At 41.6% G+C, this 27,538-nt stretch overlaps 1 protein-coding gene across 1 annotated transcript in view; it reads left to right on the plus strand.

Annotated features, from left to right (window-relative positions):
* Positions 1 to 6,520: 6,520 nt before the first annotated feature.
* LOC123029123 (putative gastrointestinal growth factor xP4) overlaps positions 6,521 to 27,538 on the plus strand; it is a 43,130-nt gene continuing 22,112 nt past the window's right edge. Inside the window, exons 1-6 of the mRNA XM_044441738.1 lie at positions 6,521 to 6,668; positions 9,592 to 9,726; positions 12,183 to 12,332; positions 13,673 to 13,678; positions 20,639 to 20,758; positions 22,018 to 22,152. Of these exons, the coding sequence (XP_044297673.1) occupies positions 6,521 to 6,668; positions 9,592 to 9,726; positions 12,183 to 12,332; positions 13,673 to 13,678; positions 20,639 to 20,758; positions 22,018 to 22,152 (694 nt within the window). The remainder of the gene's footprint in view (positions 6,669 to 9,591; positions 9,727 to 12,182; positions 12,333 to 13,672; positions 13,679 to 20,638; positions 20,759 to 22,017; positions 22,153 to 27,538) is intronic.

Genomic DNA, 27,538 nt, shown 5'->3' on the forward strand with positions numbered 1-27,538 from the left:
AAGTTAAGTTGAGGTCCACCTAAAATTAGGCCAAGGTAGCCTACAGTCCCTGCGCAGTCTACAAGCCTCGCTGGTCGTAAGAAGGGGATTCCAAAATGTTCCTGTTCAACTTGCTCTGTCAGCTGTAAAGCCTTCAAAGACTCCTCCATGTCTCAAACATCTTACAAGTGTTTTCAAGTTATCCATCTCATCTGACCTAGACAAATGCTGGGGCAGGACACCAACCCTGATCCTTGATCTAAAGAGGCTCCAAGCAGGGTTTCAATTTCCTTTGATTTCTCTTGGCAGTTGTCAAAGGGTGAGCTGTCAAAGAAAAGCAAAGACATGGGGGGTTTTTGCTTGTGAAAAGGGCATGCTGAGACTAAAATCCCTTTGTGGCAAGGTCTTCTGTTGTTGCTGTTGCCTTGCCCTTGTTTATCAGGGTGAGGCACATTTGGTACGTTTTGGAAGGTGCCATTTGGGCATTTTGAGTTGATGGAGGCTGCTATGCTGGCTTTCTGTCTCTGGGGAAAAAGGGGATAAAGGACAACAAAGCTTTGGTGAGCCCAAAACAGCCTGCAGTCATGGAGGGCACCCGGCTGGTGCTGCTTGGGCATTTGAAAGGTGGCTGGCACTGCTGTGTGTCCAGGCAAGCTTGATTAGAGGTTGTTGCCCTTCCTGTCAAGTGGCATGAACCCACAATAGGATTGGTTGCCTGGGTTCAAATGTTGTGGCAAACCCATCGTGAGTACAAGCTGTAGAATAACCCATGGGTGATCCAGGAAGCTTGTTGCCCTGTGGGCCTTATCAGAATAATCCTCCATCACACACACACACACCTCCTGCCACACCTCACCTCTGATCCCGCTCCTTTATTGCCCAGTCGATTGACTTTTAAATAAAAAATGCAAAGGTAAACTACATGACAAACACTCCATCTACTCTAGCCCTGATAGTTACATTTAATTTTGGCATGCATAACCATGTCCTTTTTGCACAGGCACATTTATTTAAGATAGAAGAGTGTGCGCTGATTCTGCCTTTAAAACCTAATCTATAAGGATGCTTATCATGAAGAAAATAACATCTCCGTCATAATCCTCGTGGATATGCAGATAGCAGTGACCTTAAATGTTTTACATATCCTGTATTGTACCACAGTTCATTTGGAAAAACATCACTGCCTCTGTGATGATTAAAGAGGGTCAGTACCTAGATCATCCCATCTTATCTTTCAAATGGGGAGGGATGCCTTCAATTCACAGAAAAGCTCAAATCTGGGGCTAGAATACATACTTTTCATGCAGAAGACCCCAGATTCCATTCCAAACCAGGAAGGGCTGGGAAGTTCTCCTAGCAAAAGCCTTGGGGAGCTGTCGCATACAGCATACAGCTAGTAGAGCATACTGAGCTAGATAGACCACTGCAGTTTCCTAAGGCAAGAAGTGCACAGCCTCTTTCAATTGAACAGCTGGGTCCATTTTCAGATAAGCCCCCAAGGGCCACAATCCAGTGAGGGATGGCATTCAACCAACTGGGGCACAGCTAAACGAAAAAGGGATGGAACCAGGATACAAAAAATAAAGGCAACCAATTGTAGCTTATAGCTTACGCTACCAGTAACTAAGCCTTAAATGAAGCATTTTATCCTTCTAAAATTGGGAGGAGTTGGGAACTCACAAAAGGATTATGAAAGGGGAAGGTGGGGACATCTGGGGGATTCTGGAGGGCTTGAGGTTCCCCATGCTTGCACTAAGAAGTTCATGAAGATCCCAGAACTCTTCAATGTCCCTTTCTCTCTTTCTCCCTTAAGATAGTCCCATGTCTAAAAATTCTACCACTCAGCACCTCTGTGCTTGTCATGCAGTATGTCCCTCCTGAAGAATTTGAATCCCTTTCCTCCATCTACTGGCTGTCTTTTCAATGCTTCTTTCTTTCTGGGAGAATTTTATACAAAGAAAATACCTCTGCCAAAAGAATGATTCCATAAAAACAAATGGTATCCTAGGTAGACAGTATGAAATTCTGGCTAAACCCAAACACACACAAAACTTTGCTCAAGTTGCTATAAGCTGAAATTCAGCTTACGGAGACTATTGCTGATACACCTTTATGGTAACTTTACTGATCCCAGAAAAGAGAGACCAGCTCAACTGAAAATGACACCACTGCAGAATCCAAGTGGGCATGCAAATCCTGCAAACTGACTCAAGAGAGGCAGAGAAGAGAAGAAATTTCCAGCTCCCCCCATCACATTTCTGGAGGAGGTAATGATTTGGTTAAAATTAGGAAGGATCAAGGATCAAAGACTCCCTGCCTTCCCTCTGTTCCAAAGTTGGTGGACTGCACCCCACAGATTCAAACACACTTTGCTTCCAAACAAGTCTGTTTAAACAAAGTCTATTGTCCAGCACTCCCCAGTCTGTGGCATCTCTCTCCTCAAGCCAGAAGCAGTGGGTGCTGCCCTTAAGAACTTTTGGGTTCCCTCCAACGAAGCACAGGCTGAATCCAGCAATTCTTTCATATTGTTTCACACTCTGTAATTCAAACCAGTTGACCGCCAGTAATGCAAAGCTTCCCAGCCATATTCTCCATAACGCACCAAATGGCATCCCAGCCATGTCTTTGTCTTTTCCTTCTGAACATAACTGAAATCCACCAGCCAAATGCTCAAGTCACATCTACACTTGGTGGCCAGTGAGTCTTCTTGATAATATCTGAAGAATCGATCCCGTAAAAATCTGTAGGCTTCAGATGCAGTTCCAACATGCACAATGTCCCCAGTGTAAGTTGCCTTTCAGTTGTTGCAACTGCCATGAGCTGAAGGCTGGTGTGACTGTAGGCATGGTGGACGGCACTTCAAAAGCTGCTCAGATAGCATAATGAGCATGCTGGTACCATGAAAGGAGGCCAAGGAAAAGTGATAAATTGAGTTTTGTCATTTTTCTTGAATGGGATGACAGATAACACTTTCTCTAACAACAGTTTGCTAATCTAGAAACAGAACCTGATCTAATGTGTAAAAACAGAAAGGAATTTACTAAAGCTGTTATAACAAATCTCAGTCAATAATGTGACGTTGGCTATTCTACATTGAAACAAAAGGGGTATTGAAATCCTATTTTAGTTTAACGATTTGTAGAATGTGCCCTATATTTACACATGCATTTAAAGATTCCATTTGCAGAGCTGTCTATATTGCATTATCTGTGTAGTAACACTTAAAAAGTTAACTCGTGGATTAGAGGGATAATAAAGTATTTAATCATTGCCTAGAGGAATAATAGTCTCTACACATAATGCATGAGCTGCAACACAAACACTAAATCTTTTCTACCCTTTGTTGCCATGCAAGAAACAAAGATTTTCATTTTTATACCCATTGAATTCAAGTGCTTCAGACACTGGATGGCATTGCTCTACTTTCACTGTCATTATGAAATTATCCTGCTTCCATATTGACTGACTAGGGTACAATGTCCCTAAATCAATGTGCAGACAGGAAGTCCAAGCATTCCTATCTTACATTTTTTGGGGGGAAAAACCGCCATAGTAAGACCCCTTCAGCACTTGCTGGATAAGGACATCACTTGCTGGGAGTAGACTTGCCAACACGAAGCAGCATTTTGAAATCTCAAGAATATACCAACTTCAGACTTCCCACTTGTTCACTATGATGAACAGAGATTTCTCTCCATTACATGGGGTGCCTCTTTTTTGGATTTAGGGCTGTCCTTACCCACACACTGTTGAATAGTACAGATGCTGCAACTGTCTTTCTAGGAAATTACCCCTACTGAAAGATTTTATGCCTAAATCAGTAAGGGAGTGTCAGCTGTAATAGAGAAATTTCATAGCTACATACATGGGCATACCTTTGAAATCCAAAATGACCATAATGCACTTTGAATTTTTACCAATTATAAGCCAACCTCCCCTGTTTTGCTGGATTGTCATGTTGAATGCATACAAGCCAGGAAACCTGATTGCAATTGCAAAAGTCACTCACCACTACAGAGATCTGAATATGCCACACCCCCTCCAGGAGTAGCCCTTATGCTGGAATTGGTGCTTAAACCTCCACTTGGCTGAACAGGCTGAACAGAATGCCATGCTGACAACCCAAAAACTCAACTCAGCATGTGTCAAGAGAGCCAGTGTGGTGCAGTGGTTAAGAACATGGGATCCAGGTTCCAGTCCACACTCAGCCACAGTAACTGGGTGACTTTGGGCCAGTCACAACCTACCTCACAGGGTGGCTGTTGCAGGGATAAGATTGAGAGCAGCAGCAGGAGAATGATGTCAGCTACCTTTAGTTCTTTAAAAAAGGAAAGAGGTGAGATATACTGTAAATCCAATAAATACATAAATGTGTTCTCAAGTTGGTATGCAGAGGTTGGCTGATGGAGTAACTGGTAAGGAACTCAGGACATTTTCTTTGTGGCAGTCCACAAAGGGTGCAGCCATGGCCAAATCAGGTTGCTATTGCATACCAGAACACCAGACCATTCCGAGAACTCTGCAAGCTGCACACATGGACATTGTGCAGATGAAAGCAGTGTTCAGAGGTTCTCTGTATTCCCCTGGATAGTGACCAGAAACCTTAGTCTCATATCCACACTGACTTCTCAGAGCGAAACCTTTCTGATTTTGTAGCTTCTTTCTCAAATCATCGCAAGCTTAGCATCAGCCACTGCCATAGCAGTCCTCCATCAGCTGTTCACAAGTCATGGTGTACCAACGCAATCAATGGCAGTTCTTTCAAAGGACTTACCAACAACAGTAGCTTCAGGGGGATTGTTGTGCTGGACGAATGATTATTCTGTCTAGGGGGAAGGGTTGCCTCTTTAAAACAGAAACTTGGTAGGCCATGGAAAAGGTTGTGCATTATACAGTGGTGCCTCATAACTTCAAATGACTCTAACTTTGAACCATCCAGAGTTCGAATGTTAAAGTTAAGATACAATTCAGGGCTTTTTTTTGGTCATAGAACGCACCAGAACAGTGTTCCGGCACCGTTTTTTCAATGGATTTTATGAAGTGATTTTGAATGGAGTAGCAGATCAGCAGCAACATCATTAACGTAGTGCCTGCGGGCTTTTATTGTGTCTGCTATCTGCTATCTGATAGTGAGAGATAGCTGCTTGGGACGCTGCTTGGCTTGGGATTGGTGTGTGTGCTTACTGCCAGCAGGGACGTGAGTTCCGGCACCTTTTTTTTTTTTTTTACAAAAAAGGCACTGATAAAATTGCTCCGAAGTTCGAATGATGCTTCTAGGTTCAAACTGCATGTGAAGTGAAAAAAATGAGCTTGCAGCATAAACATCATCTGTTCTGTGCCCAAGTTGGTTCTGGCTGTGAAACATCTCTTGTTCAACGCTTGTGCATTATCAGTTCTTCTTCTTTTCTTTTTTTTTTTTGCTTTATCTTTTGGTGATATATATAACCACTCCTCACTAAGGTACAGTAAAAGCATAACATTACTAACATAAATGCTAATACAGTGGTTCCTCATTCTTCAAACTTAATTTATTTCAGGAAGCCATACTTGCTGTTTAAGTTTATTGAAATGGGTCTTGTTTAGGGTCTGGGAATGGATTAATTCATTTCCCAATATTTCTAATGGGGAAAATGAATTTGGACTTCAAATGATTCAGAGTTCAAGTGACCTCCTGAAACAAATTAAGTTCAAAGTATGAGGCTCCACTGTCCTTACTCCTACTTTTAATAACTATTCAACATAATCTAAAACCTGAATCAAAGAATGGTGGCTTCATTACAAAATATAAGATGTTGATATAGAATGAAGAAATGGATTACAATATCCCAATTAAGCTTGGGCCAGCAGCTATCAAATAACAGAGAAAGAAGGAGTAGGAGACTGAGAACACATCTGTAGACAGAGTGAGTGATGGAGATGAGGATGTTGTGGTCACCAAACACAGGAACAGGGATGGTGCTAGGAATTTCATAGGTGGTGTTGAAGGGGGAAACCCAGATGCAAATGACACGGGATTGTTCAATATGCCAGCCAGTACAAATAGAGAAAAACAGGAAAATAGAGAGGTGTGGCAGATATTTACCTGTTCCAAAGGAAGAGGGATACAAAGAGGAGGTTTGAAGCCCATTTTCAGTTGACCTTTCTGATTTCTGTGATAGGGTACTAGGAGATTGTAGAGAACAGAGAAGACCTTACAGGTCCCATTAACTGTTCCATTTTCTAATACTTTTTGTTGGAAAGCTTGGTGGGAACCATCATGGCTGGACATTTCTTAGAATGCTTGATTAGAGCACTAGTAAAACAACAATGCCGGGAAGGGAACCTGGGAAAATTGGGAAGGATTCAACAGAAATAAAGCCAGCTGCAGTCAGAAGCAAAGCCCAAATAAGTCTATTTTTCCAGAAAGAAAACCCACTATAAAATCAAAGTTGAGGAAAGACTCAAAGCAAAAGGAATCCAGAATAGAGAGCTTTCCAGCCACTGGTAGACAAAGGGACAATGTGCAAAATGGTGGGGAGGTTGAAGGCAGCTATAGTTATAGATGGTATATGTGAACAATTCTCCCTTGGAAACTATATTCTCACTCATCTGTCCTCTGTATGACCAAGTTAAGATTCTGTTGGATTTAGAGCTTGATGAAAAAGAATTGGTGGGTAAAACTGTTGACATCATTGCTTTAAAAATGACAAGTAGATGAAACGTGCATCTAAGCATGCCTGAAAGTGAAATAAAGATTGATTAGGTAAAATATTCTGGAAGTGAAAATCATAATCTGATATGTTTCAGAGTGTTTAGCTTGTGTAAATATTCATTTTAGCAATAAAAAGCTGTAATCCTATACACTTACCTGGTAATAAGTCCTGTTGAACACAATAGGATTTATTTCTGAGGGAACATGTACAGAATTGTTCTGTTAATTCTGAAAGCCTGCACACTGATGTTTGATAGGTATAGGCATCCTAAGGCAAGGCTTTGCGGTCAGAGTTTTAACATTAATTTTGATTTAGGAAACTTAGCATTGGTACAGGTGGGAACCTGATGCAGAAAGCAGCAGCAGCAGCACATCAAAATAATGAACGTCTAAATTGCTGTCCAAATTGTTTACTATATGAAGCTGTTCAAAATATGGAATAAAGTTCCGGTGCAGCTAATGAATGACAGCTGACCTACAGTGTTTATTGTTACATTTATCTCCTAGTTAATATCACTACCAAATACGCAAAAAAAGCGTAGTTACGTTTTCTAATCAAATGCCAAGTGTTATTTGAACTGGAAACTTGTTATCTGAAAACTGCCCACAAACACCATTTATGGTATAAAATGAGGTTGGAGGGAACCGTTTTGGAGCTACAGCTTGACTCTCCAAGGTCTGTGTGCTACCATGCTGATGATGGGGACCTGGCTTCTCTCACTCATTTTACTTTCAGGACTCAGCACACTGGCTCAAAAGATAGAGATACCACGTGAGTACCTTGCCTCTACAGTTATTTCTGTGGCCCTTTCTGAACGTACTAGATTAGTGGATGGAAGACATAAGTGAACAGCTAAAGAAAAAACATGATGCTTGTAAGGTGGAACTTGCTTTGTGGGATCTGGGGAAATGTAGGAAGCCTTTAATGAAATCCACAAGACCTTCCCATGGATACCTGCTGCTCCCAATTTTAAGCAAATGATGTCCCTGCAAAAAAGAGTAAGCTGGTCCTGCATATGGAACAGATAGCATTTCAGAGAAAACCTCCTTCTTTCTTGCAACCTAAATGTGGCTTTCAGTATGTCACAACAGCATGCCAATCACAAATCCAGCTAATTAATGATTTAATCTCCCTTTTACTACTGGTCTCCCACCCCTAGAGGCACATCCTCATTGTGGGAGAATGTTTACTTTCTTGATTGTTCCCTTCTCTTCAGAACAACACCCTCCATCCCATGACCCCTGGCAGCACTGCTGGGAAACTGCTTTTAGGGTTCTAAAGGTCTCGTCCACCAACATCTCACCTCACTTAGCTTCTGCAAGTCAGCAGCCTTGGCTTCAAGGGAACAAACTTGTTCCCTGTCAGATGGGAATTCTTTACACTGAGCATGCGCCTGTGATTTCTGCCAACAGATAGTTATGCAAGTAGTGTGCCATGCAGTTCACAGGATAGTTCGCATGTCCCTGCTGGCATTCTCTCTTGATAAGTTCTTATCTAGGAGAAGTTGGGAAATGTATTTATAACTACAATTATTTATTGCTACTCCAAGAAGGTGAAGGAAGAACCTCCTCTTCCTGTTGCTAAATTTGCTGAGATGCTTAGTACAGTTGGGTATTGATACTTGGGGGCTTTCAGAAAAGTAAAGGGTCAAAGCCTCCTCTGAGCATTGCTTATGTTCTGTAGCCCAGGAGATACATAATAAGGCCCAGAAGCTCACAGGATGCAACACAGGGAATTCACACTCACTCCCTCATTCAGGTTCCGTCAGCGCTCTTGCGGTGTTCTGCTTGCTTTGCAGAAGGATGGATTAAGTGACAGCACAAGGGGGCAGATGGTTAGATTTGCATCGACAGATTCATGGAGGAGAAGCTTTCAAAGGCTACTCAGCATGATGGCTATATATTCCCCCCAGTATCAGAGGAAGTATGCCTCTATGTTCCAGCTGCTAGAGAAAATGAACGGAGAGAAGGCTACTCCATTCAGGTCCAGTTGTAGGCTTCCCATGGAGGCACCTGGTTAGCCACTGTGCAAACGGAGGGCTGGACTAGATAGAGCTTTAGTCTGAGCCAGCATGGCTCTTTCTATGTTCTTATGACCATCAGCAGAACTCTGAGGGCCACGAATAAACCACTCCTTCCCCCTTTTTTGTGCTATTGGTAGGCGTCGAGGAGCTCCATAAGATCAGCCCATTAAAACGTGATGGCCTTATATGATGCTTCAATTCTGAGAAGGCTCCATGGGCCATTGAGTTCAATGAGGCCTGTGATTCAGGCTCTTAAGATTGACTCCATGTCTTTCGATTCATGTATTAACTATGAAGCATTCAATTAGGATATGATAAACTAATTAAACACAGAGAATTGCTGCAGAAATTTCTTCATGAAGACCCATGGTCTTGACTAACCCAGGACATGGCAACATCTGAACACAGGGCTACCATAACGGTGCAGTCCGAGGGTGCTACCACAATGGCAAGAGCCATTACCAGATGCAGCAGAACTCCTTGTGGAAAGGTACCATCTAGCACAGGAATGCTGAGAAGGGGCAGTGCATGTGCAGAGTTGAAAATCCGTTACTTACACAGTATTTTAAGGGAATTTTGTAGCTAACAGTATTGACACAGCTGTATGTACTTAATGTTTGGCAGCACTAGCGACCTTTAAAAATGAGGCTGTGGCCAACAGGCAGAATCACAAGACGGTCTTGCTCCATTGCCCCTAAGCAAGATAGCTTTGGGGTGTAAACAAGACATCCTCCACTTTGCTCTATCTATCAAGGCAGTGGGCCAGTTTCTTTTCTTGCAAGAAGTTAGATTCTGGTGATCTGCCCTTCACACTTTATGTTAAAAGATGTGTACACTAAATAAACATTGGTTTAGCCAACATTACCTAACCCTGAGATTTTCATTTCCCTCCACCAGCGGGATGCCATTGTGATATAGATCCCAAAAAAAGAACTAACTGTGGACCTCCAGGAATCACTCCCCAGCAATGCAGGGATGCAGCATGCTGCTTTGATTCAAAAGTCCCAGGAGTGCCCTGGTGCTTTAAACCATGTAAGTTATCTCTATAAAGTACATGTGATTTTTTTCATGTATTATCTTAAAACAAGTTATGTTTGTCAGAAGTGAGTTAATAGCTGCTTGGCAGACAGACAGACAGATATGGTAGCTGTCCAAACATGCATCATGCCTAATATCATCAAAGACTTGGATATTTCAGCACCAGTGTCTAAGATCAGCAAACTGACTGGCATAAGTTTGCCATTTTTGTTTGTCATGAGGCAATTGTCTGGGTGCAGCCACCCACAGTGGCCTTCTCTATAGTGACCCCTGTCTCAGGGAAGTCTGCCTGGCACCCTCATCAAATACATTTAGGATGTCATCCAATGTGTCTGCCTACAACCCTCCAGACCTGGAGGATTATGGGCGTCCAATGCAGGCAGAAGTAGCATGGAGGTAAGCATTGCCTTGGTGCTCCTCTCACTCTCCAAAACACCTTCTAATTTCAACCATCTAACTGTGTTGTATTGGCTCAGGAGGAGACAGACCATAGGTACTTCTAGGTTTGCTCGTAGGACAACAGTGCCTTGCTCCTCCTCTCCCCACCTCTCCCCTGCTGCTGGTTCTAAGGTCATCTTGCCACCTTGGAGTCACAGCTGGCATGGAAAGAACCATGCTTTCTGCAAGAGCCTCAGCTCCAACTTTGCAGTGCTTCTTCAGGGTTGCAGTTGGGACCCCACATTGTCCTATGTCCATCTAGACAACATCCAGGAGCCATGGAATTGCATCCTTAGATCCCAACTTAAGACCTTCCTATTTAAGTAGGCATTTAATATTGCCTTGATTATTCATTTTACTGCCAGATCTTAATGTTAACATATTAATTTTTTTAATATTTTAAACTTTTACATGTTGTATTATTCTGACACTTTTATTGTTGCATTTTGTGGAGTGGTTATTGTTTGGCTTTATGATAGTAAACCACCCTAACGGTATTTGGCACTTTTAGATACAAATGTGAATGATTATTATTGTTTTTCTTGGTTAAAAGCGAGCACTTAAGCAAGAAGCATTAATCATAAACAAAAATGATAAATAAGTGCCGAATATCTGTGATGTAAAACAGATGGCCTTCTCACACAGCCATTTAAGGGCAGAGTGATGTAGCATGTACAGAGATGTTAGTGTGAGCAATCCATGAAGAACAGAAGGAGGAAGATAGGGAGGGAGGAGAGAATGAGAGGCTGCGCTATACTCTATCTGAAATGTGGCTTGAACAGGAACTAACTTCCTTCCAGTGTGGACATGAATCCATTTGTTATACAAAGTCTTCAAGACCAGAAATACACAATTTCAAGCTACAGATATGGAGATGATAGGCTTGAGTGTCTTTTTGGACATGCTACATCAGTGTCCCATGGAAATCCTTGAATGACGGCAACTGAAAGAGAATCCAACTTCTTCCCTTCCATGATTATACATCAGTGGCGTGCACAAAAAGAGGGCATGTTTGGATCCATAGAGCATTGCTCCTGTAACGGTACTCGGACATCCATGAAACATAACCTCAATTGCTAGTGTTAATTTATTGAACTAGTGTTGAAAGTGGTCATATGAGCAGGTCTTACATTAAAAGAAAAAGAAAAAAGAAGGGTATTTTTTCAGAATTTAGGGAGTTGATTTGAATGTCTCAGTAATTTGAGATAGATATAATTTTATCACTTACTGGTGCAGAGCTGGTTGTAAGTTATTGATTCTAGTGCCCAGATGCATTAAGTGTGGCTGTGACAGACAGGCTGAAAATTTATGCATGATAAAGACTTTTTCAGGATCAAGGAATGGTCCATGTATTTTGAGTTGTGAAAGCAACATAGGAAGCTACCTTCTGCTGGTCCATCCAGTTCAATATCTTTGACACAGACTAGCAGCACCTCTCCAGGGACAGGGAAAAACAGCAGGAGTTTTTCAGCCCTGTCTGGAGATGCTGATGCCAGAGACTGAACCTACAACCTTCCCAATGCAAACCATGTGGTCTACCACTGAGCCACAACTAGGAATGTAGTGACTTGGCAAAATCTGCTTTATCTGTGTTTGACAGCTTTTCTAGTGCCTTTTGTTCTGTCATCTGCTCTTTGGCAGAACTGTATTTTGCACACAGAGATATGCATTTGTGCCAACTCAAACTTGTGCAAATTTGCTCCACTAAACATTTCCAAATCCCCCCAAAAGCACACTTTCACATTTTAGCTTTTGGGTGTAATGGGCATTTTTGCTAGTTTTGGTGTTTTTCATTTTCCATACTTTTCTATGAGTAAATGTTCACAAAAGTAAAGATTTTTTCTTTAAAGTCCATGGAACCCTTGAGATACGGGGAAAGTCAGGATCCACAGATTGGATTCACAGAAATCTAAATTCATTTCAATCTATGGTAGATTTTTCTGAGAGTTCTAATGACAACTACCAGGATGGGTAGCATCCACCAATCACCAAATAACTTTTTCTTGAAACAGTAAAAGAGGTGTGTCCCACAGAAGTGAAACAGAGAGTCAACTGTGGATACCCAGGAATCCCTGCACATGAATGTAACGCGAAAGGGTGCTGCTTTGAGGCCAGACCACCAGGTGTTCCATGGTGTTTCTATCATATCCTGATTGAAGCAGGTAAAAAACAAACTTGTTCTTCTCCCTTTGCTTAAATGCAACCATATTTTGTAGCAGGCGATAGGCTACATGATGTTCTGGACTCCATTATAGTTTACATATGGCACATGCTGTTGATACCACATGCCTATTGGTATATGCACCATTTCTATTTTTATTGACTTGTATTGGGATGCAAGTAAGGAACAGGTGTTTAACCTATGATCTTGGTTAACAGATTCCCAGCTCCTGCTATATAGCTTTGTCTTACCTAGTGATAAGCCTTTTCCCAGTCCATCTGTAAAAACAGTCACATTCCCATTTTATCATTTCTCTGTTCTGTATCCATTTCTCTAGGCAGATATTTCCTATCCATTCCACTCCTCTCCTCTAGCTTTTGGTCTGTATATGCGGAAAGAAATGGAAAGTCAATTTAAAGTCCAAAGTTGCAATAAATCATCAGTTGCTTCCATTAAAGAACAACATTGTGACTCTGAGCACAGTTGCATTTCCCCAAGTTCTTCACCGTATACCATGGGACCCACAGCACAACTTCAGTGTTTCAGAGAGTGGGAGGGATAGTCAGATAGACACTGTGCCTCTGGAGTGGGACAACTCTGCACCAACAGCGGCTTCTCACCCTGTGCTGATCACGAGAGGCATGGCACCATTTGCGCCACTGTGTGATGAGGATCAAGTAGCTTAGCTGAGCATCGATAAGCATCTAACATACAAGCAGCCATGTGGTCCACACTGGCCAGCTGCGCAAGACAATGGATCTGATGCAAACCAACCTAGAACAACCCTAGATGAATCTACTATGTATGCTGCCATTATGGCAAGAAAGTAAACCCGACATCTGAGTGTTTTGCTGTTACATAAAGACTAACAGCACTTTAAGTTGCATAACTGTCCATTTTATTTCTTTATTATTACATTTATATCCTGCCTGTTTTTCTCATGCAAAGAACCTAAGGCACATTAGACTGGCCTAAAGCTGCCCGGTGAGTTTCATGGCCAAGTGAAACCAGATCTCCTGACTTGCAGTTCAACAGTGTAACTGCTACACCACACTCATTTGAGCTTTGGTTTCATGTTCCAAAGTCTTGTAGTCCTTTAGAGTTTTTAGCTCACCAATGCGAACGTTAGAAATGGGTCATTAACTGATTGACGTGACACTCCTAAACTCAGTTATGCAGTAGTGTGAGGGTGCAAAGATGGGGACTGCTGTGTGAATGAATGCAAAGCTACAAACTTACAGTTATGCTTCTGGGGAACTACTGTTAGTCACACTATTGGCTTCTGGGTGGAAGTGAAAAAGAGAAGTTCTGGTTCTCAATGTCCTTTTCCTTCCTTTTCAGGGTGTTAAAATGACGCTTCAGAAAGGAACAGTTCTGCATGGAACATTTGTGTTAGCGGAGTAATTCATGATAGAAAACGGCATGCCTTACACTTTGCGCTCTAACCCAAGTGACTTCCACATCCCTCTGCCTTGCATTGCCACGTCCTTAGAGAAAACAGTCAATCGCAGATTTTCTTCTCTTCGGTGTTTTAGTGGCTGGTATCTGTTCAAGCAATGACAGGTTCATTATGAAAACCCTAACTATGAATGCGGTAGCACTTTTCTGTTGCTCAGGCTGCCAGCACTCTAGTGCTAGTGCCTGTGCTGGAGCCAGTAGTAAGAATATTCCTTTGTTGCTTAGAATATTATATGGCTGAAACTCCTACACAAGTTTTATTATATGTATTTCAGAGTAGAACAATATCACGTGGATGCAAAGAGGGCTTGTTAAATAATTAATCACATTGAAATATTAGTATGTTAATAGTAATAGATAATCGTAACATTAAAGTGAAGGCTATTACAATACCATATCAACCACAAACTATATTGCAAAAAGAATTGTGGTAGTTTAAATAATAACCTGCTTATTATAGAATAAACTGTTGCAATCCACAAATGCTTATGTTTCCATTAATCCATTAGGCTTTAAGGTGTTATAACTCAAGTCTGTTTGCTATTTTGGCCATGACAGACACAGTGACACTTCTGAAAGTCCTGGCCACAGGGCTCCATCTTTTGCCTCATGCAGGCTTTTCCCCAACTCCAGTTTCACCTGAGATGGAATAATCTGCATACGGGAGAGTGAAGTTGCCAAAGGACTTTTTTACATGAGGCATTTATCATGAACTTGTTCTTCCCCATTCTTATTTTACAAGTTCTTTAAACAATACCGCGACTCTCCAATTTCACATTGGTTACCTAATGAGGACCAGCAATGCTTCCTATTTCTCACATGCAGGATTCTCATGAGGGTAAAAATAGGGAATCTTTAGTTCCCGGAGGAAGGTTAAAACATGAATATAAAAATAAAGTAAATGATTCCATACTAGAAAAGCATGTTTACCTTATACTATACTGTAATAACAAGCATCCAGAGCTTTAAAATGTCTTCTGTGCATTATTTTACTATAAGCACTAATTAACATGTATTTGCACTAGAGACAAGATGCATCTAGTTTCTCACTTGGAAGTATATTGCATAGAGATCCTAGGAACTGAAAGGCAGATACCACTTCATAGAACATATGAAACATTAGAAATCTGAAAAGCATCACCTTGCTTCTCATATGCCCCACCCCATATCTTTCCATCAGCATGAACATCAACTTGAAGAAATTGTTAACAGCTCAACCAAGGAAGACCCCTGTGGCACTTGCAAACTAACACATTTATTCTGGCACAAGCATTTACAGACTATAACTCACTTACTCAGATGCATGAAATATTATGGGGATTTTCAGATTTAAATATACTATGGTGCAGTGGAAGGCAAAGACTGTAAACAGAAGGGAATTAAATACACTAAATATTTCATTTATAATTATATTTACTGTTCAACTTTTTTCCTCCAAGGAAGCCAAGGCAGGATATCTAATCCTCCCCTCCTTCCCTTCATTTTGCCCTCACAGCTGCCCTGTGAGTAGGTTTGTTTATGAGCCCATATCTGACCAGTTTAACCCAGTGAACTTCATGGCTGGGAGGAGATTTGAAACTGGGTCACCCAGTTTCACTCCAGCACTCTAACCACGGCAACCCGCTGGCCATCTTAATTAAAGCGTTTCATGCATAAAAGCATTAAAATGCAACAGAAGACTTGATATCTACTCCTTTTTCCATATATATATTAGTATAATGAACATGGATTACTTTGTAGTGCTGACATAACTCATAGCCACAGGGCTGCTTCTTTCCACACATACACAGAAAGGATATAATGGTAGATTTGATTTGCCAGGTGTGTTATGATGGTCAGAAATGTGTGTGTGTTGCTTTGTTTGAAATAAGTCCTGTGCTAGAAAGAACGTGAACTTCTGTCATTCATGCTGGTTTTACCTGAGGCTGGATATGGTAGCTAACCAAACATTTTGCATAATCACCATTCCATGTTGCTGTTAGTTGCAAAGTTGTGTCCGACCCATCGTGACCCCATGGAAAACATTCCTCCAGGCCTTCCTGTCCGCCATCATCCCCCGGAGTCCACTCAATCTCACGCCTACTGCTTCACTCCATCTAGTCACCTCATCCTCTGCCATCCCCTTCTTCTTTTGCCATCTATTGTTTCCAGCATTAGGCTCTACTCCAGTGAGCCCTTCCTTCCCATTAGATAACCAAAATATTTGAGTTTCATCTTCATTATCTGGCCTTCTGAAGAGCAGTCTGGGTTGATGTCCTCTAGGACTGACCGGTTTGATCGCCTTGCAGTCCAAGGGACTCACAGGAGTCTTCTCCAGCACCACAATTCTAAGGCCTCAAATCTTTGGTGCTCAGTCTTCCTTATGGTCCAGCTTTCACAGCCATACATTGCAACTGGGAAGACCATAGCCTTGACTATATGCACTTTTGTTGGCAGGGTGATGTCTCTGCTTTTTAGTATGCTGTCTAGATTTGCCATAGCTTTCCTCCCCAGGAGCAAGCGTCTTTTAATTTCTTGGCTGCAGTCCCCATCTGCGGAGATCTTGGAGCCCAGGAAAATAAAAACTGTCACTACCTCCATTTCTTCCCATCTATTTGCCAGGAAGTGATAGGATCGGATGCCATGATCTTAGTTTTCTTGATGTTGAGTTTCAAGCCAACTTTTGCGCTCTCTTCCTTCACCTGCATCAAGAGGCTCTTTAGTTCCTCTTCATTTTCTGCCATGAGAGTGGTATCATCTGCATATCTGTGGTTGTTGATATTTCTCCCAGCAATCTTAATTCCAACTGGTGATTCATCTAGCCCCACCTTTCTCATGATGTGCTCTGCATATAAGTTAAATAGGCAGGGCGACAGTATACAGCCTTGCTGAACTCCTTTCTCAATTTTGAACCAATCAGTGGTTCCGTGTCCAGTTCTCACTGTAGCTTCTTGATCTGCATATAGGTTTCTCAAGAGACAAATAAGATGGTCTGGTACTCTCATCTCTTTAAGAACTTGCCACAGTTTTTTGTGATCCACACAATCAAAGGCTTTAGCGTAGTCAATGAAGCCAAAGTAGATGTTTTTCTGGAACTCCCTAGCTTTCTCCAAGATCCAGCGTATGTTGGCAATTTCATCTCTAGTTCCTCTCCCTCTTCGAAATCCTGCCTGTACCTCTGGTAGTTCTCGGTCCACATACTGCTGGAGCCTAACTTGTAGGATTTTGAGCATCACTTTGCTAGCATGTGAAATGAGTGCAATGTTGCGGTAGTTTGAACATTCTTTGGCATTGCCCTTCTTTGGGATTGGAATGTAAACTGACTTTTTCCAATCCTGTGGCCACTGCTGAGTTTTCCAAGTTTGCTGGCATATTGAGTATAGCACTTTTACTGCATCGTTTTTTAGGATTTTGAATAACTCAGATGGAATACTGTTGCCTCCACTAGCTTTGTTGTTGGTCAGACTTCCTAAGGCCCATTTGACTTCACATTCCAGGATGTCCGGCTTGAGGTCAGTGACCACCCCATTGTGGTTATCGGGGACGTTAAGCTCTTTCTTGCATAGTTCTTCTGTGTAATCTTGCCACCTCTTCTTAATCTCTTCTGCCTCTGTTAAGTCCCTGCCATTTTGGTCCTTTATCATGCCCATCCGTGCATGAAACATTCCTTTCATATCTACAATTTTCTTGAAGAGATCTCTGGTCCTCCCTGTTCTATTGTTTTCTTCTATTTCTTGGCACTGTTCATTTAAGAATGCATTCTTATCTCTTCTGGCTATTCTCTGGAATTCTGCATTCAATTGGGTGTATCTTTCTCTTTCTCCCTTGCCTTTCATTTCCCTTCTTTCCTCAGCTATTTGTAAAGCTTCCTCAGACAGCCATTTTGCTTTCCTGCATTTCTTTTTCTTTGGGATGGTTTTAGTTGCTACCTCTTGTACAATGTTGCGAACCTCCATCCATAGTTCTTCAGGCACTCTGTCTATCAGATCTAATTCCTTAAATCTAGTTGTCACCTCTACTGTATATTCATCAGGGATATGATTTAGGTCACACCTGCGTGGCCTAGTGCTTTTCCCTACTTTCTTCAATTTAAGCCTAAATTTTGCAACAAGAAGCTCATGATCTGAGCCACAGTCAGCTCCTGGTCTAGTTTTTACTGACTGTATAGAGCTTCTCCATCTTTGGCTGCAGAGCACATAGCCAATCTGATTTCTGTGTTGACTGTCTGGTGATGTCCATCTGTAGAGTCATCTCTTGGGTTGTTGGAAAAGAGTGTTTGCTAGGACCATTGTATTCTCTTGACAACATTCTACCAGCCTGTGCCCTGCTTCATTTTGTACTACAAGGCCAAACTTGCCTGTTATTCCGGTTATCTTTTGGCTTCCTACTTTAGCATTCCAATCCCCCATGATGATAAGGACATCATTTTTGGGTGTTAATTCTAGAAGGTGTTGTAGGCCTTCATAGTGGGTAGAGCAACCATTCCATGAGGGTAGAGTAAAACAAAAGGGGTCAGGGGGGTGTCAAAATGAAGCACAGACATTTCTTTGTTCTATACTTATCTTTAGCCAAGGATTCAGCCATACGGCAGGGGTATTAACAATGGGACAGATCACCAACCACATCTCTACAGAGGCTGGCAGACCAAAAATATGGCTTGTGAGGAAGCCCTTTGTAGTTGGACAGGTTTGTGTGCAAGATTTGTGCAAGATTTGTGTGCACAGGTTTGTGTGCAAGTCTTGGGAAATTTCAATTACATAGAATTTATCTCAAAGCCTTCAAGGCCTTTTCAATTAGAAATTAAATGATGAACTTATGGGCCAGTGCCTTTAAACGTTAGCACAAAGTACATGTGGGATAGCTAAGTCAAATGTATTTGTTAATGTTTGGATGCTTCTTGACAGGAATTTGTAGGTGAGGACAATGGCTGCCAGTTAATGTGTCCTAAGACTCAGTTATCTGTTGCTCAAGGATGGAAAAGTCTGACATGGGAGACTGGTGGTTTCTTGTGACCATAGAACAGGATATTCTGCCCATGCAAGCAAGAGTAAGCTGGCCACAGCAGTCCATTGAATTGAAAGCTTGCCACGAATTGAAAGCTTGCTACAGCAGTCCATTAACACATATTGATTCCCTGTCCCAACACTCATTTGTAACCTTTCTGGTAAAGAATCATTGACTAATTAGTGGTTTTTGTTTCACCATGGGAGTGGGATCTCATACAGGAAGGAGGGAGTGGGATCTCATACAGGAAGGAGGGCTTCTTACTTAAGCTGTCTCCCATTAAATTCCTCCACATCAGGGTCAAGTGGAATACACCACTATTTTCAGATCTTCTAAGAGCAACAGACAAGTTAGGTGAGTGTCATTGAAAATTTTTGATTCCCATGGATTAGTTTTGAGCAGAGTGTCTCACAGTTGTATTCTATAGAGTAGAGTCAGGTTTCTATAAAACTGGCATACTTTAGAGGGAAAAAACATGATAAATATGATAAATTGGTGATAATATGTATTTGTGTTTACTTAAAAATTTGCAACTCTCTCTGATGCATTTTATGTTACTTTGGTATCCAATCATTTATTCTTCATATCAGATACGTTTAGACAAAATTATGTTCTAATGTAGAGATCTTCAGCTGGTAATCTTCCAAATGTCAACCTCCAAGAAATTACTGAAATGAACAAAAGGGGGTACAAGATGTAATGAGAGGTTCTTCCTTAGGGGTTACAAGAAGTTGCTGCCTCACGGTCTCTCTCTTATGGGCACTTGCAGCGTTTTTTAAAAATTCACAGGTGTTTTAGAGGAGGAAACATTGAATTTTTAGTGCCACACAGTTGGGATCTCTTCTTGATCATCAGAGTGCAGGATATGGAATAATGGGTTCAAGATACAGGAAGCCAGATTCCTATTGAACATGAGGGAACACTTTCTGACTGTTAGAGCAATAGAACAATGGAACCAGTCACTTAAGGAGGTTGCAGACTCTCCCACACTAGAAGCATTTAAAATGCAACCACACAACCAGCTGTTAGGAATGCATTAATTTGCAGTCCTACATTGAGCAGGGAGTCACACCCAATAGCTTCATCAGACCCTTCCAAATCTACTGTTCTATGATTTGATAATTCTATGTTTCTAAGTCAGGGAGTCAAATTAAAACTTACAGATAATTTAATGTACTTGCATGCCATTTAGTTCTAAAACTTTACACATCGTGGTAGCAAATCATAAATGAATTTGTTGGATTGTGTGCTACATGTCAGCTACTTCTGAACTGAATATTTATTTATTTAGGAGGCTTCTATGCCGCCCCATTCGCTGAAACCTCGGGGTGGCTCACAATAATAAATAAATAAACACAATATAAAAACAATATAATTTGAGTCGACCTGGCCAAAAATAAACAAACAAACAAATAAATAATATTAACAATTAAAATAACATTTGAATAAAAAGGTCTTGGCCTGGTGCCGAAAAACAAATAACGACGGCGCCAGGCGGACCTCTCTGGGGTGCACATTCCATAGATGATACAACTTCTGATCAGCCCAATCATAGGTTGCCTTGTGGCATACAAAGCCAGCCAGTTTGAGGCCCACAGCCAGCGGTAGCATCAAGGTTATCATGTGTGCAGTCCTTAAAAAGATACACTAAACCGCAATCCAATCACTGGACAAGTGGGCTGCTGCCTGATCCTGTCTGCAGAAAAAAAATTGATCCCATTCCTCCCGGTAGAGTTCAAACCCTATATTAGGATTTAAATGCTTACCAACCACTCCTGATTTCTTGAATCTTTCTTCTTAGGTAACCAATCACAACTCAACAGGGACACCACAGGTCTGGAATTCTTAAACTTATTTGACAATTAGTGAAGTTACAACTGGAAATGAACTTCAAATGGTTCTGGCTCTGGACCATTGTCCTGATTGTAGCTTTCAGCAGTCTGGCAGATGCCAGGATAATACCACGACCACCACGTACACGGCCAAGTAAGCCAACATTTTTAGCAATGCATATAGTTTTAAATTCTGGTGTTCTACAGCTGTGACCCTAATACCATTGGTCCTACTTTCAAGAACAAAATATATCATATTCAGTAACTGAGGAATGAACCTAATATTCTTGACAGAAGACAGAGAACCTGGGGTAGCCACACTGTACTGGCTTCCATGATAGCAGCTCTTCCTTGCATTGGGAGATTGCTTGTCAGCCCCGTGCCTCACCCACTGGCCAATCCATTTGCCAAGTCTTGATTTCAGTAGTTCTCTTTGTGTGTTCTTCATGTGAAGGGACAAAGCATGCTGAAAGGGCTGTGGGAAAGGGCTATCCTTAAGCCTCACTCCTGATGGCTCTTCCTAGACATGCCATTCATATGGGAAGTTTTGCCCATGGACCACCCTGCTTCAAGGATTCCCTGGGTACCTGAAGCCTGTTCCAGGCAAGGTTCCAGGATACAGGAAAGCCAGCCTGCCTGCACTGAGGTCAGTCCACACATCAAGGCCCCTTGCCTCTGATGGCTGTGCAAATAAGTGGATGATGGGCACCAGAGACTGGCACAGAACACAGCTCTGCATCCCTTTCACACATGCTTTACCACTTCATGCAAGTAATGTGTGAAAGAGGCTTGCAGATGTAGCCAAAGAAAGATTGTAACTATTGTGCTGCTTATTGCTGATTGCACAATCCATTCCATTATTTTACAGTGGGCTCGTTTTGCTCAGAGTTCCTCTTTTGCAGTGATGCTGGGAAATATTTCAGAACAGTTGACAGTTTCTCCAGGAGGCAGTTTAGAATCACAGGGTGTCCCAGAAAGTAGGCTTATATTTTGCAATGGTTTAAATTTCTTTCTTTGGTGCTAGGTGTACTTCCAAATTAGCAGCTCAGGGGATGCATGCACTTATCCCATAAATTGGCACAAAAACTTAGTGAGGTAGGCTAGGATGGGAGAACATGACTGACCATACATCATGTTCTTGGCTAGTTTTAAGCTGAACACAGCCCATGTGGTGAATGGCTTAAAGAGTAGGACTGAAACTCAGGAGACCCAGGTTCTGCTTTCCATCCAGGCCTGGGGATCACTGGGCAACAGACCCCCTAAACTAACCTACCTTACAGCGTAAGAAGAGCAGGATCATACATGGCACTTACTAGTCCTTAGAAGAAAATGCAGGATATAAAGGTAGCAAACACACAAATAGAAAATAAAACCATAATGAGTTCTGAAGTTTTGTGGTTTTTTACTGAATAGGACCAGGCCGTTCCTGTAATGTACCTCCACAGAGGAGAAGAGATTGTGGCTATCCAGGGATATCTCGGCAAACATGTCAAAGAAGAGGGTGCTGTTTTAGCAGCCGTATTGCTAAGTCCAAATGGTGTTTCTTTCGTGGGTGAGTAGTGCTTTTTTACGTTTTTATTTGATTTGAAACATTAGACGTCTACTCCTCCACCATTTGCAATGATACAAAAATGCAAAAGAAAGCCAATAGTAAGAAAGATCCAGAGTGTGTGAAAAAGGACATTAGTAGTCCTAAGAAGGATACAACCCTTCTGAATAATGGCATCAGTTGTTCCTTCATTACAGCTTCCAGATTGCAGTCTGGTTCTCTTTTCAAATGTACAAGTTCTTAGAAAGTATATGGGAATTTTAAAATTTAGGCAATAATGGGAAGGAAAAAACATGAAGATGGAGAGAAGGATGAAGGACATTGAGAATGAATGCAAAAAGAAAGGTAATCAAATACAAGGTGATAGGAATTCACTGTCCTGCTTTGCATTGCCCTGCTTTGCATGTTCACACTACTGCTGGAGCAGCTTGCTGTGATAGGAGGTTCAAGCCACTCTCACCAGATTTGCACAATATAGCAAGCTGTGCTGGTGAGTGTAATTTTGCCAGTCCCTCCAATGTGCCCATCACAGGAAACAAACCATCATGGCTTGTACACCCTTCCATGATTGTGTGAACCAGGTCATAGTGAGTAAACCTGTCAGGAAGCCACATGGAGCAAGGACAACCTCCAAACACACGCTGCCAATACAATTCATCCCAAGTCTCTTTCAAATAAAACTGCTTTCTTGTTCTTTCCCTTCAGCTGATTAGAATGAAATGAAAGTAAGAATCCAGGACGTCTATCAATGGAAACTTTTGGAAAGAAAAATACTGATATAGCTGTTGATTTAATAATTTCCCACTTTGCCTCCTGATTTATTTCTGCTTTTCTTACAAGAGATGAGACAACATAGTTTAGACCATATTTGTTTGCACGTGACTTCTGTAAATCTCAAAACTCTGACACAACACAATATTTGCTTAAACTTATCTGATAAGTCTCAGCTCCATAGCTAAAGTTTTGCTGCTGTTCCTTAAAATATAGATGTTTATCTCATGACTTTCTGGTTGTATTAGCATTAATAAACTATTTGGTGCATCAAAGCAAATCATTACTGAAATATTTTGCATTTGTACTACTGTTTTTCATGGTATCTTTTTCTGCTCGAAAAATTAATCTATTTCCTGAATAAACTATGTATCTTGAAATACATTTTAGCAAATGGATACAGTCCAGAACCTGGTGTTATTTTGGGGGGAATAATCAGAGTGTCATTGGCTAAATGGCCTGTATATAAGACTATTGGAGTATAACTTGGGAGGGAATAGTGGATAGCCATTCATCATTGCTACCCCCATCTTCTGTTTACAATAAGCCACTATCAGAGTAGATGGGTACTCTGGAAAGGCACCTGTGGAACTACTCATTCCTAATGACATCAACAAGTGAATCTCGTCATATGGTGCAGACTGGCAAGGTGTGGGTAGGCAACTGAATGACTTCGGGAAAATATCTTCGCAGCCTCAAATATAGAAGGCCTCAAACTCTTGGCATCCTGCAAGCCATCCACAATGTTGCACACAGAGGTTTCTTTATTTTTAACAGGACACATAAATATACATCATCCTTCCCAATGTGGAAATCCTGAGGGTGCAAAGGAAGGGTAGAACAAGCAAACACATTATCTATGGAGGAAAGTTCTTCTGTATCACTGTAAGGATTTGGTCTGGGATTTGATTCGGACTCAGAAGAATGGGAGCAGAGAGGTACTCAAATGCTGCTGATATCCAGCAAGCCATCTGAGACCAAGGGGATACCCAACCACTGCAAAGGAGAGAAAGAGTAGGGACCAGGCACTGGAGAGCTCAGGGTCAGACGTCAAATGAAGGGAGGAGAGGCACAGGGTGGGACAGCAGTGCAAGCAGCTCCTTGCCCAATAGTCATTTCAAGGAGAGGATCCAGACTGAAGGCAGGGCTCTGTTCACATGCCTAGACTGAAAGGCTGGGGCAGGGCAGGCAGTGAGGAGGACTAACAATACCCAAAAGTTTAGTTTCAACTCTCTAACTCCCATCTCAGATTAAGAAGCAGGTTTTTCCAGAAGCTAAAACAGCTTTTATAGCCATTGCTTGTAACACAGCCTGCAATATACCCTGAAGCATGACTGGCCTCCTTCTTCAGTCATTCTTTTTAAACATAAGAATAGCTAATTGCCTAGAATTACAAACCAGTCCCTTGGCTCTGGCAGGAGGCAGGGCAAACTGCATGCAATCACACCAGGCACAAAACAAGCATGAGAGGAGAAATCATAGGACATTTTGTACACATGCATTCAAGATGGCAATTTTTTAGAAATTCTGCCACTGATCCAAGGAGCCTACACCAAAATTTTATGCCTCTAGACCTTAAAACCCTCTTCAGATCCCCAAGTTAAAGCTTCATTACATTAATTCATAGCAAGAAGTACCATTTGGAGAAAGGTGGCCTGTTTGAAATGTAAGTTGTGAACTTGTACTAATGTCTGATAGAATTGCCTGAGGAATTGAGTTAAGCTGAGCCAGGGACAGGGCTGCTGCTGCCTCCAGGTTCGGAGAACGTATTTCCAAGGCACCCTCAGTGGGCCCCTCTTCCTCAGAGCCCAGATTTCCGACAGCATCCTCATCTGCTGCTGCGTCTCTTCCTCATAACGTCCTCTCTGCCTGCAGAGGGCCAGGCAGAGGCAGCAACATCTGCTGGTCCTCCTCAGCCTGACCAGAGCAAAGGGCGAAGTAAAATGCAGGCTGGGGTTGCAAGAGGAAGGAGGAGCTGGGTGCTCTTGTCAGTGGCCTTCCACTGGGGTGAGGGCCTTGGCAAGTGACCAGCCATGCCTGTCCTGCATAGGAAGGCAGCTGCCCCTGCTCCCCGAGCCCTGCAATCCCTGACTGAGTGGGAAGGGGCAACCTGTGGCCCTGTATTGGATGCTAAAGATCACTGGAAACAAGGCAGCTCCCCACAGCACCGGAGAACAGCATTCAGCCACAAAATGGCTTCCAGGGCACTGAGTCACCGTCATCCAATGCTGCTTTCTTGATCTGCCCCTGAAAGTAGGTCTAGAATCTCTTTAAACAGTGCCACCAACTCCAAATTCAAGTGGATTATGTATTTATTGATTGGATTTATGACCTGACTTTTTCTTTTCTTTTCTTTTCTTTTCTTTTCTTTTCTTTTCTTTTCTTTTGTTTTTAAGAACTCAGAGCAGCTTACATCTTTCTCCTCTTGCAAACCTCAATCTTATCCTCACAACAACCCTGTGAGTTAGGTAGGGCTGTGTGGGAATTCATCCCTGCCTCGCAGCATTCATGCTGTAGCTAGGCACGCTACGCTCAGCCAATAGTATTGTAATTTACCAGCCAATAGTATTGTAATTTACCCAGCCAATAGCACTGTACTTCACCTGTGTAACCATATAAGGCTTGTGACCATATATAGCAATAAGTACGCTTCCTGTTTCCTGCGCCTGCGCATAAGCAATCAGTAAGCATTTTGAATCCTGCGCTTGCGCACAATGATTAGGGAGTTGGCTGATTAACTCGATGGCGATTGGTGTAGGCAAATACAAATGTAACAATCTGTGAATTAATAAAAAGGGGCTGCCGGTGGTGAGGAAGGAGGACATCTTTAAGAGGACATTTTAGGAAGAATTACTAAAGAAGAACATCTTTGATTAGAATTATTCAGCTAAGAAAAACTTCTTTGTTCTCCGGAGTACTCAACCGAGCATGCTTTGAAACTTTATCTCTCGTCTGCAGTGTTTTATTTCTCTCTCTGAACTCTCTCGCGCCGATTGTCGGAGCAGGCACTCCGACAGGGCTGAGCATTGTGATGAGCCCAAAGTCACCCAGTTGCCTTCAAGGGTTGTAACACAGGATTTCCCATGGTAAATGACAATACACTCTGGATGGGCCACTCAGAAAAGCAGCACTAGAGACCAAACTTCACCAAGTAGTGGTCTGATGGTGAGCAACCCTCTTTTCACATTCCGGATCACCAATTTAAAAGCTAAATTGAGGGTGAGCCCTGTCCTGTCATCCTGATGGAAAGCTACTTAAGGGCATTGTGTTTGTTATGTTATATGTGCATAGATGCTAGTTTGTTCTCTCCATGAAGGAGTTGAGAGAGAGGGGTGGGTGGGAAACATTGGCTTTCAGATGAAAGGTTAAAGTTTCTTTTTGGCCCTGCTACAATTGGTTTCCTTCACTCCTGTAAGTATATGTCAGTAATGTACATGGAAAGACAATATCACTGGATGCCACAGGCAGGGTGTTTGTTCTGTGACTGGTGCATCCACAAATATAAGCTAGGTTATGAGTACTTACCTGCTTTGTCAAGCCAGAAATGAATATTGCCATGCTATACATAAAGAAAAAATAATAATTATAAGCTGGTTATTCAGATGTTAGGAGTTTGTTTTGAATTTCTCAAGGGTTTGGTACATGTACATATGTACAAATATGTATTTATACAAATATTACATTTTAATATAAACATTATCACTCCATGGTGTAGGACTGCTTGTGAATTATTGATCCTAGTGCCCAAATAAGAATGACTGTGATAAACAGGAAGAACATTTGTGGTTGCATAAAATGCTTTAAATAACATCAAATAAATGAGTGAAAAATTTGTTCTTGCATTTTGAATAAATATGCAAGAATGTTTGTTAATAAAACAAAGGCAAACACAGCCTAGCCAAAGCTGGAAGATACAATACTTCACACAACAGAGAACCTAGACTTATGTAATTGAGATGGATAGTTTAGATAGATTATATAATAAGCATCCATGTTCTAAAATAAACAAAGACTAACACCATGACTAGGATCCATTAATCTTAAGAAAACTTTTTAAAAAAAGCATATATAGACATATGTCCAGCAGAGGTGTAAAACAGAAGCAACAGTGAATATTCAGGATTTCCTGCTGATATACATAAGCACATATCTTTTGCCTTTTTATAAATGCATCAACATTTTATAATGGGACATAGGCTAACTTATTTTCTGGTCTATGTTATATCTTGCAGACTACCAGTTCACAGCACATGCTATTTAAAGTTGGCTCTCAATGTTCCTTTTCTCTATATTCCTTTCCACACTTTTATATTAGCTCAGGAGATGAGGTACAGATATTTAATCAATGATGTAAAGGCTTTTTTTTTACTGACTCAAAGCTCATGGGCCATGAGCTTATGCTAGTCCATCTGGAATGACTGCCACATTTCCTTGTTTACTCAATTTTCTAGACCATTTTTTCATACACATATTTCAAACCACCATGGAAACAAAAATCTTCTTTCTTTCTTTCTTTCTTTCTTTCTTTCTTTCTTTCTTTCTTTCTTTCTACTGATCAGGGTATGTGTATAGGGAAGAAAATGGAAAGCTATTCAGTCCACAGTTTGCTGTAAA

The sequence above is a fragment of the Varanus komodoensis genome, unplaced genomic scaffold (assembly GCF_004798865.1).
Source record: "Varanus komodoensis strain SLA01 unplaced genomic scaffold, ASM479886v1 scaffold4, whole genome shotgun sequence".
Lineage (NCBI taxonomy): Eukaryota > Metazoa > Chordata > Lepidosauria > Squamata > Varanidae > Varanus > Varanus komodoensis.